The sequence below is a fragment of the Necator americanus genome, chromosome X (genome assembly GCF_031761385.1).
Source record: "Necator americanus strain Aroian chromosome X, whole genome shotgun sequence".
NCBI classification, from domain to species: domain Eukaryota; kingdom Metazoa; phylum Nematoda; class Chromadorea; order Rhabditida; family Ancylostomatidae; genus Necator; species Necator americanus.
The window spans coordinates 21,801,397-21,821,562 of record NC_087376.1 but is presented as its reverse complement, the minus strand read 5'-3'; the positions used below and the strand labels follow the sequence as shown (position 1 = coordinate 21,821,562).

The window sequence follows — 20,166 nt, the reverse complement described above, 5'->3', positions numbered from 1 at the left end:
GTGATGGTGGTCTACAACAGGCATTTCGTTAAGGAATTGAATGCGGAAATGGCCTTGGCGCATCTTTGCTGAATATCTTTCTCGTAGTAGCCGTTGTTCTTCAGCGTGTAGCTCAGGTAACAGAACTCATCGACGAGCTTGATGGCCTGTCCGTCCACCCTGATTCCCGCTCGAGGTCTCGAAGAGATCCACATCTGCTTGCATTTATCAGGACGTAGACGTAGTCCTTAGGCTACAGTCAGTTTCGATACAAGTTTGACAACATGTTGAACTTTTGTAGCGCTTTGTAGTGCTTTCCGCGAATATAACAACATCGTCGGAGAACTCGAGATCAGTAAAGGATTGTACGTCCGGCTGGTGTTTGAACTGCAACAGTTGTTCGTTGATCTATGTCATCAAGCAGGAGAACGAACTTTCCTGGTACTGCGTCAGCGCGATGAGAAGGAAGGCCGATAAGAGAGCCTCGATGGTAGATTCGAAAACGGCTTCAAAGTAAAGAATGGCTAATTGCGTTGGCTTCGAATACCGCTGCCAGATTTCGATCACTCTTCTAACAATGAACACTTGGTCAATCGTAGATGTGCCAAGACGGAAGCCAGCTTGCTCGACACGCACTTTTCTTCGCAATATTTAATAAGTCGGTCCAGGACAATCCGCTCCAAAACCTTGCACATAACACACAGCAAAGAGATTTCTCGATAGTTCCCAGGGTTCGTGACCGATAACTCCTTGTGGAGAGAATTATCAAAGCGTATCTTCATGAGTCAGGTATCCTTTCGTCTATTCATGATGAGCGGATGATCTCTGTCATATCAAGAATCCCAGAAGAAAGAAGAGATTTCATTATTTCTGCACTAATTCCATCGTTTCCGCCAGATTTTCCATCCTTCATTTTTTGAGACAAAGACCAGAACATTTGACCCGGTCGGTGGTTCATGAATGTGCTCGAGTTCAGTAGCTGATGGCGCTTGCCCGTTGAGCAGGGTCTTCAAGTGATCCCTCCAAATTGGTAGGGTTGTTTCACAGGGAGCCATTCCATTGGCAGTGTTGAGGATAGAAGAACATCTCTTCATCTCGCCGCTACACTGTCTTAGTAAAGCATAGGCTTTCCACGGGTTCTTGTCCTCCCACGTCTTTTCAAACTCCTTCGTTCTTGACGTCCACTCGTTATCGCGGTCTTGCTGCAGTTGACGACGCAACTTCCTTTTCAGACGCTTTTCCTGGCTGAAATCGCCAGTGCTGAGGGAGGCGCATAGAGAATTATACATGGATTTTGTTTCCGCAGATGCAAAGGCAAACTTATTGCACGGCAGTAAAACCGGGAGTATTTCTTTTGCAGTGTCCTGGATGCACTTTCTAAAGAAATCCGCTTCGTGAGCTTCTTCCCGGCCCGCACTCAAACATGTATAGACACACGTTGCCGAAATTTCGTTCTGCATTCTTCATCTTTCAAACTTACCATTCGATTTTCTGTTGAAGAGGAACTCCTCAGTTCTTCTATCTAACCGTATCTATCCTGAATATATTTAAGGAAAATCATCCACTCTCTTCTTGGTGCATAATCGATAATGACCAACACTCGTTAGCAAAATATCTTTCTGCATTCCTAGTTTTTCAGACCTACCAAGTCGAGCTTCGGTTGATATTGAGCTCCTCGACACCTTTTCCGGAACCGCACCACACAAATGAGAAGAACTGGAGAAATCGAACGCGACGTCTCTCAAACATGGAAGTAATGATGATGACCGCCTGCTGGCTTGATATCTTGGATATCAACGTATTGAGTACATCACAAAACGCGTCTTTGTAGTGGTCCTCAGCGGTCTGTTGGTGTCTCAGCACTTACGATGCAGAGTTTGAATCCTCTGCGATCCTGCAATCGCACAAAAACGCATCTAGACAACGTTGAGCAAAGCTCCTCTACCAGTTAGTTATAGTCATCCCTTACAGCTATCGCGCAGCCATCTATTTTCCTTTCATCAGCATCGCCGCAGTATTGGACGCTGATGACGGACCGATCTCTGATGCGTGTTTCCTGCAGCGCAGCAAAAGGCACATAGAAATATCGCGAAAGCCTGGTCAGGGCGGTTCGTTGCAGTTCATTCGCTGTGACAAAACGAATGTTTGCCAAACATTCCACGCTCATTCAAGCAGTTGATCTTTCAGGTTATGGGCTCTGGCGATATGCTAGACACCACACCCTTTTTGGTTCCGTGTATAGGAGCTTGACTGCTATCTGCACGTGGTACCGCTGCTTTAACTAAACGCAATCAGGTGTTCAAGGGTACGCATTGGGAACGTTCGAGCTATACAACCAGCACTGTTATATGGCGAAAGATTTCCACACTTTGCAAAAAAGGTGCTAGGGTTGTATAGAATAATCCTGCAGTCACAGCGGAGCCTCTACCTACCTACATCCGACTTATTTGATCACAAGAAGAAATTAAACAAAAATATCTAAGAGCCCACTCTTAATACGTTGGTGTCTACCACTTTCTCCTCATCGCTGTATATATTCGAACAATTCGAATTGCTCCGGCCTCCTTTATCTCCATCTCGTTTCGGTGGGAGAAGTTTGCCCGGTGACCTGTCTTCGCAGCCAACTCCAGTGGTGAAGCATGTTTGATCCAGACATGATTCACCATGTTCATTGATACGCTTTTCCTTTTGTTTTGAAACTGAATTTCCCTCTTTGTTAGCAGTGATGATCTGGAATAAAATTCAGATGATAAGCAGCAAAAGTTCAAAGACCAAATATATCAATATCCAAGTGTGTAGGTCTTACTTCGCTCGAGTCAAAAAGTTCTTCCTTGCAGTCTGGGCTTAGGCTGCGGGAACGAACACGAATCTGGCACTCTCGTTGCATATTTTTCTAGATTATTGCAGATAACGACAATAAAAGTGCTCATGCGACTCTTGAAATAAGTTCGCAACAAACGCACCGATTTCACTCTTCTCCCCTTTCTTCTGTACAAAGAATCGTCCGTTTCTCTCATACGGTAGGCGATGTGCTCATTTTTCACTCTGGCGTGTTTCTGTCTTATATGTGTGTAAAGAAGAGATGTACTATAATTTTAAGCGTGCAATGGCTGTACACAACAGTGGCTACGGAAGTTTGCCTCATCTTCGCTTACGTTATGAACTTCTTTGAACAAAGAAGACACGGTATCGCCACAGACTTTTCCTCTCTTAAGGTGTGTTTTACTGACATGTGGTACGCCAAAGCCTGTGTACTACCGAACGGTGAGATGTCGGAACAAGACAAGTAAAGGCAGCGACAAATGCTAGGTTCCACAACCTCAGGAAAATACTTCAAAAGGCGTTCTATGCATTCGACCTGAAGTAAATACATTTGGAGCGGAGCAAAACAGCAGCATCATTTCTCTGAAAAACAATGAGCAATCTGAAGAAAGGACTAGTCAAGATAATGGCACAGTTTTAACTATATTCAAACTGTCTGCTACAAATTAAAATTCTATAGGGTTACAACTTATCAGGGAAGGACACTTTGCTGAATGGATCCAGCTGCTAAATTTCCTTACCACAGAAAGAGATGCGATCTCGATAACTGAAGAAGATATCCAGAAAACATTACTCTGGAACGCAAATTCAAAAATGAAAGAAGTTCCACTACAGGATAGCTCATGTTAATCTTAAAGCTCTTTAGAACTGTGTACAGAAACTGTCAACAGAGAAATTGTTCACGAACTTATGTAATAAATTGATATATTTGAAATGTGATCATGACCTTTTCGTGAATAAACATACTATCCAAACCAGTAAAACTAGTAGTAATATGAAAAATCGCTCCTGTTCTGCGGCTACTGACTTCTTTTTCAAGGAAGTTACTGAAGCAATGATGTTGTTTAAACAGTATTTTCACATGGAACGTACTTCGGGGGAACGAGAGTAACCACACCAGCGGGCATTATTCACAGGTGACAACACGATGCTCAATGACCTAATCTTTGAGACTCTGAGCTGAAGTCTACTATTTAAAGATAATCCCCGTAAACATGCATTCTCGCGCTAGTGCATGCAGCGTTTGGATAACCATGCATGCGTTAGTCCAATCCCGTACTCCTCCCTCCCACTTTAGTGTGGTTGGCGAAGTGGCACTCCTCACCTAAGCCACGAGAAGAACAAGAAAGAACAAAAGAGATAGAATAATGTGGTGTTGTAAGATACAACGTAGTAGTGCGAAATAAGAAAGCAATATTTTGAAAGGGTCATCAACAGAACGCCCGATGTCGCAGTTTTTTTTTCTTTTTGAAATAAGAACGCATTTTCACAACCCAATAAAGTATCTTCTTGAAAAATGCGTTCCTATTTCAAAAAATCGCTGTTTTGCACCTAAGAAAACTTTTTTTTCTAAATAACTGGCTTAAATGAAAAGCTATCAATACACTGAAAGGCACATATTTGCTCTCGAATTCTGCATTCTATACTAAAGTAATTCACTTGGCTTAAAAATCCGTAGCTTTTTCAGGAACGTGGGAGCACTTTATCGTTGGCGTGCTCCACACAGGTACTCTCACTATTGTCTCTGTCTAGCAGGAGAATTTATAAATGAGAATGCTCCACCCCTTCCTCTTCATTAAGAAACGGATTTCCCCAACATGTTATATATCTTATGATAGAGCGTGCCTGACATTGCTTGCGAAAATTCGAGGAATTAAACAGCTAATATTTTCGTTCAAAAGAAAATCCACAGACAGTGAAGTGTATCTGCAAATACACCAGAAGGTAACGACTTAAATAGTAGACAACACATCCAATATTGATTCGCTTCCGCTGGAAAATTGGAGCCCAAATTTGGGCATGAAAAATTAAGACGTATCAGTTTTGAGCGGATGACTTTGTTGTGAGAGAAACTGACAAATAATGGACAAAATATAGAGAATGAGGAGGAAATCTGCTACAAAATCCTATGAAATACACTGACGACTAAGGTGAAAAAAACGGACCTGAATGTGAAGGCCGAAACATCGAGATTTACAAATTTTGTGCTTCCTTTCCTATCTATTTGAAACGAACAGGTAAGTGCTCTGTACCAGGAAAATCCTCCATTCATGCTCTATCATAAGATCTATAACATGTTGGGGAAATCCTTTTCTTAACAGAGATGAAGGGGGGAGACTTCTCAGTAATAAATTCTGTGCTAGACAGAGACAATGGTGGGTGAGTACCAGAATGGAGCACGCCAACGATAAAGTGCTCCTTCGTTCCTGAAAAAGCTACATATTTTTAAGCCAAGTGAATTACTTTAGTATAGAATGCAGAATTCTAGAGCAAATATGTGCCGTTCACTGTATTAGCAGCTTTTCATTTAAGCCAGTTATTTAAAAAAAGTTTTCTTTGGTGCAAAACAGCGATTTTTTTTTGAAATAGGATTGCATTTTCACAACTCAATCAAGTATCTTCTGCATAGAGTTAGGGCAGTTATACAATCTTCAGTGTATTGTTAGGTTTTCAAAGAACTGAGTTATTTAACACGAAACTTGCTCTTGAATATGGCGATAGAAACAGTGAATTTCTGCACCTTAGAATACCTTTTAGTCTGGCTTTTCGGGGGATACTAGCAAATTCTATCCTCTTTTACACTCACTACATTGTAATTAATCCCCGTACTTCGAAATGTATTTTGTAATGTTAGAAATAGTAATGTATGTGCAAGTGTTCCTTGTGATGACTTATCACACCGCACTTCACAGGAAATATATACAACTCTCACTAGGAACTTATAAAACATATAAGTTTAATTTATAACTTATGTCTGTATATGTGTATATATAATGTATCATACATACATGATGTATGTAAGTGTTCATTTTTTCTTATAGTCGCTCGTCCTCCTAGCTGCTCCTTCGTTCCCATACTTGTTCATTCGTCTTCATACTTCCCATTTGATATGACTCAGGAAAAAAATGCATGTCATGTTGCTACTGCTTTTGTTCTCGAATAAGTGATTGTACTTCTGCCAAAAAAAAAAAAAAATGAATTTTGTATTCTGGCAACTTTTAATTAACAAGGCTAACTCCTTAAAGGCATCACCCCACGAATCTGGGATGGTGCGGGTTTTATGTGGGTTATGCCAATACGGGGTCGTATCTTATTGGGAGGAAGGTGATTCCGTCCATTTCTTCCTAATTGCAGTAAAAAAAACGGCCTGAAAGATGCGGCTTCGACCGTTCCGGGGCGCTATTTTCTACAACGAGTTCGATTGTGCATGCACCATGCCTTCCGGGCCATTTTTTACGGTAATTAGGGTGAAATGGACGGGATCACCCTCCTCCCTACAATCCATGACCCCGTATAGGCATAATCCTCCTGGAATCCGCACCACCAAAGATTCGTGGGGTGATGCCTTTAATCCTACGGTAGATTATGAACCTTTCTCTGAATGACGATGTTTTAGACCAAATATTCAATTAATTTAATTAGTTCAATGCTTCTCAAGTGTTCTTTTTTGCTGACAAGCACTAGGAAATAAAATTCCTGACCTTGACCCATACAGACAATTTATTTTTTTCCTCGAGAGACATCCAAACATGACCTTTTTCTATGATGTTAAATGATTCTGATGAAAGTACTGATACATCCTCCTCCTCTGTCGACGACTCTTTTCACTTTGGCACCTAGGAAGGATACGGTTCTGACCTATCGCAGCTATGGAGGCAACTGCTGCTAGTAATACCTCATTTTCATCTCATCAAGACGGCAACTAAGTCCCCACACTCGTCTTACAAAATGTTTGAATCACAACTTTTTGGCACCTCTTAGTTTCCATTTTGGAATTAAAATGGGAAAACTAGTATTTTCTCATCTGTGTCTCATCTGAATTTTGCAAAACACAAGAAGCTGAGAGAGAATCCTTGCCTACAACAACAAGAAGAAAATGCTTCACATCAAGTAAAAACTGAGCTATAACTGAGACATTACAAAGACAGACTTTTCGCCGAAACAGAAGTTAGAATTTTGCAAAATCATCAGTATATCCGGATAAAGGATCTAAAAAACCAGAAGGACCCAAAAACAGTGATTTAACCACGTTGTGGAGCAAACCTTCTGCAGAACATGTTCAAAAGCAGCATCTCCAGTTCCTCAAAGTGTCCTTCTCTCGAAGGCAATAACCGTTCTATAAAAGTAACTATGCTCATACAATCTGAGCATTTCCGACTACTAAATGCTACTACATTCACAAGTGTAGTACTGAATCATTACCCTTTAAGATGCAGTTCTAGATTTTCTCCTCCTTTGGAAAAATTCGGTCCAGCTTTTTCTTTGAGGTCTTATTGTCGTCTTTGTGGAACATCTGTTCTGTTCTTAGGTTTTTCCTTTTTAAAGATACCACTATCGGCCTTTCTTCTTCTTCTTACCTCTCCCTTCCCGTTGTTATCTTTTGTCCTTCCTCACTCCTTTTCTCTTTCCTCTCTCCGCCACCCCTTTGTTGAGATAATCTCAAAAAATACGTAATTCATACACTGGACGCTAAGTAGCTTGTAGGGACACTAACTGCTAACAAATTTGACCACTAATGAGAATATACAGTGAGCTGTACAGAACACCAGAACTCCTACCACGATAAAGATTGGTGGTTATGTGGATACATTCAAGAAAAAGAAAACCTCTTCATGTGATATCGGCCTGGTAATGTCGTTTTTTAAGCGCAGGCGTAGATTCATTCCACGATATCTGAAAACGATCACAAAAACTTATCTTTTGGATGTGAAAACTTTGCACTAGTTCTTCTTCCTACTTTCGAACATACCCTGTATATAACAGTTGTAAGTGTGGTGCCGTGCATCTATTTTTAATGCCGCATGTGATACCGAAACAGTTCCTAGGAACGTGCGACAGTGGATAGATAGTATCGATTCTTTCAAACAACTGACGATCACAACCGGAGGTTTACGGATGAGAAGATTTGGATCAACACCACTTCTGACTACCTTCGTTGTCGAACCTCTCTATGTGGATCTGGAGAAGATCGTACCTTCTACAAGGTAATTTTAACGCCAAAATTGACCTCGAACAAATGTCTGAAAAACTCCACATCGGAATCAACGGCCTACAGTGGGACAAGCAGGGAGAGAGGTTTTCCGCGTCTACGATGGCAACTAAGTTAACCCACTAGAATTCGTAATTCCAGAAGCGCTCTGCTCTACGCTGGACGTGGGAACCTCCGGTGGAATATATCGTAAAGAGATTGACCACCATCGTACGTCAAAGGTTTGGCATGAAAAAGTATATGATCGTAAGAGATGTCAAATAACTCGGGTCATGCTTAACACATTGACGATCAAATAATTTTTCTTGCGCTTATTACACATGAAACCACGCATACTTTTTGCGCAGCGAATGTCCGACTGCATCGTCGGATAATCTCTAAAAAAAAAAAAACGGATTTTATAACATTTCATAAAATGGTAAAGTTTCGAATAAAAAACCAACAATAATGTGATGGCGACCTAATTGAAGACTTTAAAACGTTTTTCGCAGTTTAGAAAGATATAGCAACTTTTTGAAAGTGGTTTCTATGGAATGTTGGAGAAAGTGATAAACGAGCACCTTCCGCCAATAATGAAGCTGCAGTTCAAAACTTGATTGTGATTCTGGAATCAGACTCAGGACAAGATGATGGATGATGATTATAATGAGAGTGACGACGATGAAAAAGAAGCGTGGCCTGAAGATGCCATCATTCAGGACAGATTTGCATTCGCCATGGAACGCGGCCCTCATACTGATGTTCAAGGCTGTGAAACAACTTCCGACTGCTTTCGCCTCTTTCTGAATGACAGGTTGCTAAACACCAACATAGTAGAGGCGAACAGTATCACCGTTAGGGGATGATGAAGAAGAACAAAGACAGAGCAGAGACCACCGTCGATGAACTCAGACACTTTATAGGCATCTGTGTGTATATGGAAATTGCCCGGTTGTCAATGTTTCGCGACTACTGGTCCGTTGATAATACTCTTGTTACTCCTGCGGTTAAGAAAATTATGGTCAGAAAGCGGAGGGATATCTCCATGATCTCTACGAAGCACGACGGTTCCGGTGCCCCAATAGAGCCTCAGATTATAGAAGACTACAACAAAACGAGAACATTCGCAGATCTCAGTGATCAGATGGCGGCGTATACTCCGTTTGTCAGAAAGACTGCCAAGTGGCATAAGAGATTGTTCTTCTATCTGTTGACGAAGACTGGGCTGGTCAAGTCTTGGATTCTTTACTGTCACGCTAGCAGAATGCAGTTGAATGATTTCAGATTGAAATCGCTAGAAAATTGATGAATTTAGGTGAAAACAAGCCAAATACTCAGGCAAAGAGACGTAAATTGATTGAATGAGAAGATCTTAACAGCAACCAACGAAAACAATGCTGAAGCTGCTACCGTAAGCTGACTGATCAACATCGACTTGAGTGTGCTAAACCTTATGCCATGAATTCCAGAACTCATTGCAATGTTTGTCGAAGCTTCATCTGCTTGGATCCTTTCCAAACGGGTCAAAAATCGTGTTCTACTTCAACAGCTTTGTTTTTGCTCTATATTGTTTGTTAGGTATCAATAAAACGGTACCCAAATAAGATCCCTGTGGATCATGCCAGTTGTAGATACTAGCACGCATACTTATTAATATTATACACCTAAATATTTAATACTTAAGTATTTCTGACTAGTTATTAAATATTTAATACTTAAATACATAATAACTAGTCACAAAATATTTTTATGACACTGTCCCCCATCATCATCGAACATCGTCCTACGCGGCAAAAAAAAAAATTCGACAGCATCGTCGGACAATGTCGTCAATGTTTTCGTGTAAAGCAATAAGGCTTAGTTTTCTCCAAGCAAACAATTCCCTTATCAGGGTACAGATTTCAAACCTTCCGAGCCTTTTTCGTTTCTCCAATATTTATAAGAAAGGGAGGGAGGAAAAAAGTGTCAACATTCTCATGGGTCCCGTCTGAATTTCAAAAAAGGTCCTAAAATAGTAAAATAAGAACTTTGAGATCAAGCGTTCTTCCACGAAACAAGCCCAAAGTATTCCTCAAAGTGTTCATCTCACAAAGTTATCATTGATCTTCTTGATCTCCTAAACGTGGTAACAATTACAAAATCTGAGCACTACTTACCCTTAAGTGTTAAATTCGCTGTTCGTTGTTCTGTTCGAAAATACAATACTGAGCTATTCGTCTCTTAGGTGCACTTCTAAGTTTTCTTCTCCTTCATAGAAATTTGAATTAGCGGGGAATCGAACCTGCGAACTTTCACTTCTACCTCTGCTTGATCTCTGTGCGGTCCTCGCCCATAATTTCGACATTTCACGGTAAAGCAAGGGAAGAGGATAGTGGTCTCTCTGAAGAGGTTGTTTCCCATCATCACGCTTGACTCTGATTGTAATTCGTTAAATAATTCGTGGAACAATGCTAAAGTATGTAGTTCAATATACAAACTATTCCGTCGTTTAAAGTGGATATTATTAAGAGCTCGCTGGAATTGATATTAACTTTGCAACTACACAGAATTAAGATATGCTCAGATATCCTTCCAAAAGGTTGATGGGTGTTGATAATTGCACCGCGCTGCTCTTGACAGTGCTTGGAAGTAGTATGGATGGTGATAACCCCTGCTCTCAATTGTTAAATGTCGAATTCCGCCATTTAACACATTAGGAGGCCACCTACTTATATATGGAACTACAAATAGTGGTTTGAAAAATCTTCCTTTGATTGATTCTTTGCTAAGTTTCTTCATTATACTCGTTTTCGGAATTTTGTTTGCACAACTAGCTTAAAGCCAGCACACACAACAAAAGGATAAGCGTTGGAATTGATAGCGAATTGCGAATTTTTGATCTTTGCGAGCAGAGAGCTGCAAGTTATGAATATGAGCATTCAATTCCCTCTAATTATCCGAAAAAAACAACATGGGAAACTGCTTTGTCGCCGCGAGTTTCCAAAAGAAGCACCCATTAACCTGTCACGTGTGCGAGGACACGCGCATGTGAGTGAGCGGGACAATCAGTAGGATGGTGACAGTGTCCCTCTCATTCGTTGGTGGACATGGTGCTTATACTTGGTACTAAAACAAAAGGGAGAAAATAGCAAGAAATTTTGGCGCCTCCAAAGTTCCAGCAAACCTGCCACCACCACTGCAAGGGAACCGGAGAACGTCAGCCGCATATTGATTGTCTGCTCGCTCTCGCAAATATTTGCGCTCGCAGATCTTGCTCATTTTATAGCTCCTGAGGAGAGCATCCTTAAGCTTATCCAATCGAAGAGATCTTAATACTCCCAATTTCGTGATAAGCTGCCTCCAATGGAGTTTACAGAAGACGTCCAAAGCGACGCGAAGAATGTCTCTCAGGTATGTCTTACCTAAAGGCAGCGTACCACGAATCTGACGTGCTGAGGGAATCCGCGGGAAAAGCTAGAAGCTTGGGTTGCAGATTGCGGGATCCGAAGTGGGTCCGTTCAGCTCTCCCTAATCGTCGTGAAAACGGCATGGAAGAGGACATCTTTCATGACAATGTCAGTTGCAACGTACCATCCTTTTGCACGCGGCGCGTTCACGAGTGGGCCGTGGAAGAATGATTAAGTCTCCTGATTGATATTACCAATATTACAGTAATTACCGAGGAATACCATTGCTGCGTACAATGTACAAGGATCATCCTGGAACGACTAATGCGACATCGAACTATCCGTGACAAGCAAGCCGGCTTTCGCCCTCGATTGAAGATTGATCGGGTGTTTATTGTAAGAAGAGTGACTTGAGTCTGGCAACGGTATTCAAAGCCAATGCAATTAGCGTTTCTGGGCTTTGAAGCCGCGTTCGACTCTCCTCACCGAGACCGTCTTCACAATGCGCTTCGCGCCGCCGAATTCAAGGAAAATTCGTACGCATAATGAACGAAGAATAACCATGAGTGGAAGAACAGCTGCTGCGGTCCGAACACCAGCTGGATGTATTACATAGTTCGAAGTGGAAACTGGAGTGAGACAAGGGGCCGTGGCGGGACGCTTTTTGATCAACTTTGCCGTAGATGCCATAATGCGAAGAACAGATGGGTACTGTCCCGTCGATGTCGTTTTAGCACCTTCTGCACGTCCCTTGGTGGATCTCGAGTACGTCGACGTAGTAATATTTGCTTCGAGCAGCACGAAGTTACAACATCTTGTTAACCTTGTATTGAAATTAGCTGCAGCCTACGGACTGCGACTCCGCCCTGATAAATGCCAGCAGATGTGGGTCTCCTCGAGACCCTCAACGGGAATCAGGGTGGATGGACAACCTATCGAACTCATGGATGAGTTCTGTTATTTGGGCTGTATGCTGGAAAACGATGGCAGCTACGAGAGAGGTATTCAACAAAGAGGCGCTAAAGCTAACTCGGCATTCAATTCATTGACCAAGTGCCTCTGGTCGGCCCCTATCGCCCCCGAACGAAGTCCAGCTGCGAGTCTACTTATCCGCAATTAACCCTATCGTGATGTACGGAACGAATACTTTTGCAGCGCTGTCGGCGGTGACGGAAAAACTTGACTGCATGGAGAGAAAACTGATTAGACGACTGCTAGGCTACTTTTGGCCGATGATGTGCCATAACGAAGAACATTACTCGGAAGTGGACGTGATGTACCGGCGGATGACACGTGGGAAACGTCAGCATATCGCCCGGCCTTCTGAAGTAGTCCTGGAAAACTGCCTTCTTTTCTTTGGTCATGTTATGAGGAGACTGTCTGATCGTCTTGTCGAAATAGTCGAATGCTTCCAGATCCTAATTGCAAAAGCCCTCCTGGTCGTACAAGAAAGTTCTGGACGGAGGTGGTGAAGGAAGATCTGAGGACACTTGGCGTTGATAGGCAGTTCAGTCGAGACATGAAATTCCGAAGCTAGTCGAGTAGCGATGGATGGGTGGATTCTATGCGAACTCTAGCTGAAGATCGAACAGGATGGGCTCGGATATGTTCAAGGAAGACACACCCCGGCGAAGATGCGGATAGCCGCGTTTGGCGGTAACACCAGTTCGTCGATTAAGTCAAGTGAGTCAAGTAAGTCACCGCGTCAATTCGTTCTTCACCCCTCTCTCTTTGTGACCTTTCCAATTCATAGCCTCACTTTGCTACGAATCGAACCTTACGCGCGCACTTATGTCGAGGTAAGAAAGAGGCGGAGCGTAGATGCCAGACTATCGTGGGGGATTCCCAAAAGACTTTGCTCCCTTTTATAATAAACTTAAACATAAGACATTTATACACATTTTAGACACGCGGATGACTCATGACTTTGAACGCAGTACCACAGGGGAAACTACAGATATATGTTAGATAACAATAACGTTTAGACAAGGGAAGAAAATTCCTATTAATACTGCCACTTTCTACATTTACATATTTCAATCACAACAACACTTTACGAACCGTACAGTATAACAGAACAGACCTGTTTTTTTGAGTCTCTAAATTTAGCGGTAGAAAATCCTCCATTTTTAATGCGCTCAAAATTGTCATTATGCGTACTGAGATACTTGGAATATCAAGAAATCGTCATTTTTATTCCCACCTTATCGACAGTCTAGCTAGGGCGCTTATATTTATTTTTAAATTACAATATTATGACAGCATTGTTATCAATGCTATTTTCAGATATTTAGTCAGTGATAAACATACACACAAATACTCAGGATTACATAACTTATTAAAGCTGTAAAAGATTCACTACACTGCTAGTTCCTGAAAAATCTACCTTGAACTTGCAGCTCCCTCCCCTTCCGCCTACTCAAACACTAAAGCAAGCTCTTCTACATCGCCACATTATCACCCTACACAGGCATCTCTTAATGAAGACTGTTGGAAGAAGCTTCATAGTTCTATTTCTTTTTCCATTCTTATACTTAGCCAATTCTCCCTCTTAGAGTAGAGGCGATACGTAACATTCAAATCTTATTTATTTTCAGGGTCAAGCGTGGTGATGAGACGTTGCTGCCAACTCAATATATTGGAAATTTCGTGGGTTTGGAGTAGAAAAACCGAAAATTAGTCGAGGAACAAATGGAAAAAGGAAAAAAATCGGTAACTGACCGAAGCGAAGAAACACCAGGTAGAAGGAGAAGCAAATTTGCTGGGATATTTTCGAAATAATTGTATCGAAATTCTTTCGATTTCAATTCTTAAGTTTTTTTCGAAAAAATCTCGAAATCGAAATTTCAATTCTTAAGGATAAAGTCACTGGCACATCCACTTGGGATGCGCCAACGCGTTTCACTGCAATCCGTAATCATTGAGGTTTTTGGAACGCGTGTTTGCCTATACAATGACTTGCGGGGGCCAGCCGATGATCAAGTCAGTGTTTTTATCCTCCCAGACAAGTCTGGTACTAATTTATCGGGCGTGGCTACAACGGATTTCTAACCGACTCCACCACACCCGCCCCGCATTCACATAAGAAGTGCAGTTCTCCTTCAAACTCTCAAGTGCCCATGAACAACATCCTGGGGAACACTGCACGAGCGTGCGTTTGTATTTCTGCATGCACACTACAGTTTTGTACTTCTGCACACCAAGGGCGGGTGTGGCACAGTCGGTTAGAGGTCCTTAATTCTTGGACGGGTGTGGTGTAGCGGTTAGAGGTTCCGCTTCCTGCACGATCGATCGGAGGTTCGAGTCCGCCCAAATGCTCACCAAGCCTTTCATCCCTCCGGGTTGGTACCAGACCTGCCTGGGAGGATAAAAGCACTGACTTGACACCAGCTACAGTCTCATCACTCGGTAGCTATCTTCAGTACTCGTAGACAATGAAAGACTACTCTGTCAAAAAGGTCATTCATTAACAGCTCCAAGATAAATGAGATAAAATTGCCCTGAGTCTCTAACTTATGCATTAAGGGAAGTAAGTAGTTGGCTATCGAGCACGGGGACGAAGTCGTCTTTTCGCTTTTCCTGGAAGAAGTGAGCCCTACACGACGAGATTCTCACGGTTATGCATCTGCACGTTTTTTCAAGGAAGAAGAAAAAACTCGCACCTGCATCGGAAGAAACAAAGAAACAGCAAAGAGAACAAGAAACATAGCGAAGCAGAGCACTTCATTGATCTACCAGGCGAGCATCGGGAATGATCCTGTGTGGGACCTTCAAAGGAACGAGAATTCCACTTAGCAGTGCACCCTAAGAACTATGAATCTACTAAACATCTTCAAATACTGATTAAACCACATGGTCAGAAAAAAAAAGAGAAGTGTCGGGTGCATAGGTCGAACTATAGAAGAGCAGCGAAAAAATTCAAAAAATCAACATTTTCTTCCTACAATATGAAATATGAAAATGGGACAACGCAGGTTCCATACCCCACTGAGTCAAATCTTAGTAAAAGGATAAGAAACCTGAAACCACTTCTAAAAGATGAAGAATTTAATTATACGTGCACGTTCAGCAGTTTGAAAGTGGATTAAAACCTAAACTTAATGACCAAAAAAGCTCAGATTCTGTACACAGTGTTAGGTATGTAAGATCGTGAATAACCTTGTGATAAGGAGACCAAGAGTAATATTCCAGGTAGCTTTTTTTATAGAAGGCTTTCGCTACAAAACAGTCATATCGCAATTTTTTCCCGTCTCCTAGTGTTTTTGGGATTTAGATGGGACAAAGAATTTCTCGACTTTTTAAAAAAAAAAGATTTTTCCAATGTAATTTTGAGAGAACCAGACACAAAGGGGTCTCCTTAGTCCCTCTATCTGAGCTTATGGATGATTTTTTGAAATGCCGCCCTGGTCTTCCGGAATCTGAAAAGGAATGGAAGAAATAATTTGAAAACTTGCCAAAATCCCGATTTTTGCTCGCTCTCCAAAAAGTGTGTGATCTCAAATAAATTTCGATAACTCGGAGTAACTTAGTGCGTGCATATAAGCGTGTTTTGTAGCCGAGTATTTTCTCTATGACATGCTATGCCACCGATTTCCAGCGCTTTCTCGTTTTACTAAGAGGTGGGAAAGATTAAAGGCATCATCCCACGAATCTGAGGTGGTACGGATTTCAGGTGGAGTATTCGTATACGGGATAGTAGATTATGGAGAGTGGGGTAGTTCCCTCCATTTCTTCCTAATAGCCGTAAAAAACTGCCGGGAAGATACGGTTTCGGGCGTTCCGGCGCGCTATTTTCTACAAGGAGTTCGATTGGAGCGCGCCAGCTTTGTGCACGCGCCGCATCTTACAGACCGTTTTTTACGCCAATTAGCTAGAAATGAACGGAATCACCCACCCCTCCATAATCCACGATCCCGTATACGAATACTCCACATGAAATCCGTACCACCTCAGATTCCTGGGATGATGCCCTTAAAAGGTGGGAAAACAGCGATATGACTGTTTTGTAGGGCAAACTTCTTCTCTGAAAAACTACCTAAAATATTTCTTTTGGTCCTCTTATCACAAAGCTATTCACCATCTCTCAGTCCTGACCATGTGCACAGAATCTGAGCTTTTTTGGCCATTAAATTCCATTAAATCCTCTTCAAATTCATGAAAACTGCTTATGATTGGATTCTTCATCTTTTAGGAGTGGCTTCAACTTCTTAACTCTTCTGCAAAAATTTGACTCAGTGTGGTGTCGAATCTGCACGGTACCGTTGTCATGTAGTCGACACATTGTGCATTGTACAACGAAATACTGATATAATATAATAACGGGCTCATTCTCTGTGTGTGTGTGTGTATGTGTATGTGTATGTGTATGTGTATGTGAATGTGTATGTGTATGTGTGTGTATGTATGTGTATGTATGTGTGTGTGTATGTGTATGTGGGTGTATGTATGTGTATGTATGTGTATGTATGTGTATGTATGTGTATGTGTGTGTGTATGTGTATGTGTATGTGTATGTGTATGTGTATGTGTATGTGTATGTGTATGTGTATGTGTATGTGTATGTGTATGTGTATGTGTATGTGTATGTGTATGTGTATGTGTATGTGTATGTGTATGTGTATGTGTATGTGTATGTGTATGTGTATGTGTATGTGTATGTGTATGTGTATGTGTATGTGTATGTGTATGTGTATGTGTATGTGTATGTGTATGTGTATGTGTATGTGTATGTGTATGTGTATGTGTATGTGTATGTGTATGTGTATGTGTATGTGTATGTGTATGTGTATGTGTATGTGTATGTGTATGTGTATGTGTATGTGTATGTGTATGTGTATGTGTATGTGTATGTGTATGTGTATGTGTATGTGTATGTGTATGTGTGTGTGTGTGTGTGTGTGTGTGTGTGTGTGTGTGTGTGTGTGTGTGTGTGTGTGTGTTACGGGTCCACAGGCACCAGATAAATATAGAAGAGGGTGCGACGGGTCCACCGGCGCCAGATACCTGTAAAAGGGGGTGCGACGGGTTCACAGGCACCAGATACCTATAAAAGGGGGTTCTACGGGTCCACCGGCGCCAGATAAATATATAAGAGGGTGCTACAGGTCCACAGGCACCAGATACCTATAGAAGAGTGCGACGGGTCCACCGGCGCCAGATACCTGTAAAAGGGGGTGCTACGGGTTCACAGGCACCAGATAAATATATAAGAGGGTGCTACGGGTCCACAGGCACCACATAAATATAGAAGAGGGTGCGACGGGTCCACCGGCGCCAGATAAATATAAAAGAGTGTACGACGGGTCCACAGGCACCAGATAAATATAGAAGAGGGTGCGACGGGTCCACAGGCACCAGATAAATATATAAGAGGGTGCTACGGGTCCACAGGCACCACATAAATATAGAAGAGGGTGCGACGGGTCCACCGGCGCCAGATACCTGTAAAAGGGGGTGCTACGGGTTCACAGGCACCAGATAAATATATAAGAGGGTGCTACGGGTCCACAGGCACCACATAAATATAGAAGAGGGTGCGACGGGTCCACCGGCGCCAGATAAATATAAAAGAGTGTACGACGGGTCCACCGGCGCCAGATACCTATAAAAGGGGGTTCTACGGGTCCACCGGCGCCAGATAAATATAGAAGAGTGTACGACGGGTCCACCGGCGCCGGATACCTGTAAAAGGGGGTGCGACGGGTTCACAGGCACCAGATAAATATAGAAGAGGGTACGACGGGTCCACCGGCGCCAGATACCTATAAAAGGGGGTTCTACGGGTCCACCGGCGCCAGATAAATATAGAAGAGTGTACGACGGGTCCACCGGCGCCGGATACCTGTAAAAGGGGGTGCGACGGGTTCACAGGCACCAGATACCAATAGAAGGGGTGCGACGGGTCCACAGGCACCAGATAAATATAGAAGAGGGTACGACGGGTCCACCGGCGCCAGATACCTATAAAAGGGTGTGCTACGGGTCCACCGGCGCCAGATACCAATAGAAGGGGTGCGACGGGTCCAACGGCGTCAGATTGGTGCGCCGGCGCCAGATATCCATAATATGGGGTGCGACGGATCCATGTGCATGACGTAAAAGATAAATGGTTGCAGCCATTTCATAGCCGTGACCACTGGGCGCTTTGCTCTTCACCTTTATGACTCCTCCGTGTGCTTATTTCCTTCTTCGTTCGCCTCGAGTTTGTAGCATACCGTTTTCAGAAAGTGGAAACACGCTTGCAAACGGCTGCTTAAATAGTAGCAAGATGTTTACGTGATCTGACGTGGAACGTTATCTTTATCAGTAGGATGATGTGTTTCACGTCATTTTATCTTAAAACATCATTCTATGATAACTATTGGGGGAAATCAAGAGGAATACCCATACTTCGAGTAATGCTTTCAAATTGTATCTATATTAATCAGACATCGAAGGAGTGTTTGAAGCTTATGGTAGAATATTCTCCAAATGTAGAATTGACGCGTTTAGAAGGAAAGCTCCGTAATCTTTCGCCTTAATTTATAATATAAATAAGAGAATTAAAGCGTTGTTTAAAAAATCTAATTTTACAGAAAACACTACTACTATTAACTTTCATTGATCAGTGAAGGGGTGCGAAGCTAAAACCACCGAAAGTCCGAAGTCCGGCTTTAGCCGGACATTCAGACTGGTAATGTAATAATGTGATTTATGTAATCACTTAATATCATTTATTGTAATGTTTTATGAAGTATGTAATTACCTAATGGGGGCTGGTATAACCCAGTCGGTTAGAGGTTGCCCTGTCTGCATGATCGATCGTAGGTTCGAATCAGCCCTAATGCGCACCAAGCACTTCATCCCTCCGGGGTCGAAAAATTGGTACCTGACTTGCCGAGGAGGATAGAGACACTGACTTGACACATCGGCTAGCCACCGCAAGTCATTGTATAGGCCAGTTACACGTTCATAAACTTGACCCTGTCTTGTACTTCAGAATCCATTGAAATTTACGAATGCGTATCTAGCTTCCACAATACTTCAGAGCCGATGTGTCAAGTCAGTGTTTCTATCCTTCTAGACAAGTCTGGCATCACTTGATTGACCAGGTACGGACACAAGGCTAAATATTCCACGTCAACTTGTCAATAGTCAATTTAGCAACAGCCAAGATTGTTAAAAAAAAAAAAAAACTTTATTACGGCTAACGTTTTGGCGTCGTCGTATTCTACGTTAATTTATTTATGCGCTAGTCGACGTACCATAATTTACGGATTAGAAATTTGCTTGAGACTGTCGACGGTATAAAAAGAAGGGGGTTTAGTTGCTACCGCTGCTTGGCCACTTTTAACGCAAGCTCTACCATATTGAAGAATGTAACGCAGAAGAGGATATTATATGGATGATGCGTAAAAATATGGTTCTGCGATATTAACTGATCACAAGGGCATACGATATCAAAGATGTATTCTCAAGTATTTGTATTTATCACTACCACATTGTTTGTTCCCATTGATCAAATTACGCTGACTGACCCTAGTCCAAAATAGTGCATTACTCGTCCTACTTGCAAGGTCAGGAATTAGTATAAATTTTCAACCGCACACCACCTTGAGTTTTTTTTAACGCCATACATTTTACTGAATCAGTATTACAAATTTAAGACAAACAATGAGTACAAGAGCTTCCAAGCTGAAGTTTTTTGAGAGCGTATTTGGCCTACACAATTATTTATGGAGGCCAGCTGATGTACCAATTCAGTATAATTGTCCTCTCAAAGAAGGTACCCATTTGTCAAACTCCAGGGAG

General features: G+C 42.2%; 1 protein-coding gene across 2 annotated transcripts in view; it reads right to left on the bottom strand.

Annotated features, from left to right (window-relative positions):
* Positions 1 to 20,166, bottom strand: part of RB195_024684 (uncharacterized protein) — a gene marked incomplete at both ends in the record, with an annotated part of 59,037 nt that overhangs the window by 9,004 nt on the left and 29,867 nt on the right. Inside the window, 6 exons of one of the 2 annotated variants that reach the window (XM_064212554.1) lie at positions 2,470 to 2,709; positions 2,786 to 2,872; positions 2,943 to 3,066; positions 3,135 to 3,226; positions 3,299 to 3,337; positions 7,629 to 7,695. In XM_064212554.1, coding sequence (XP_064068436.1) covers positions 2,470 to 2,709; positions 2,786 to 2,872; positions 2,943 to 3,066; positions 3,135 to 3,226; positions 3,299 to 3,337; positions 7,629 to 7,695 — 649 coding nt within the window. Of the gene's footprint in view, positions 1 to 2,469; positions 2,710 to 2,785; positions 2,873 to 2,942; positions 3,067 to 3,134; positions 3,338 to 7,628; positions 7,696 to 20,166 lie in introns of both variants that reach the window. The other variant, XM_013450052.2, reaches the window with a different exon arrangement.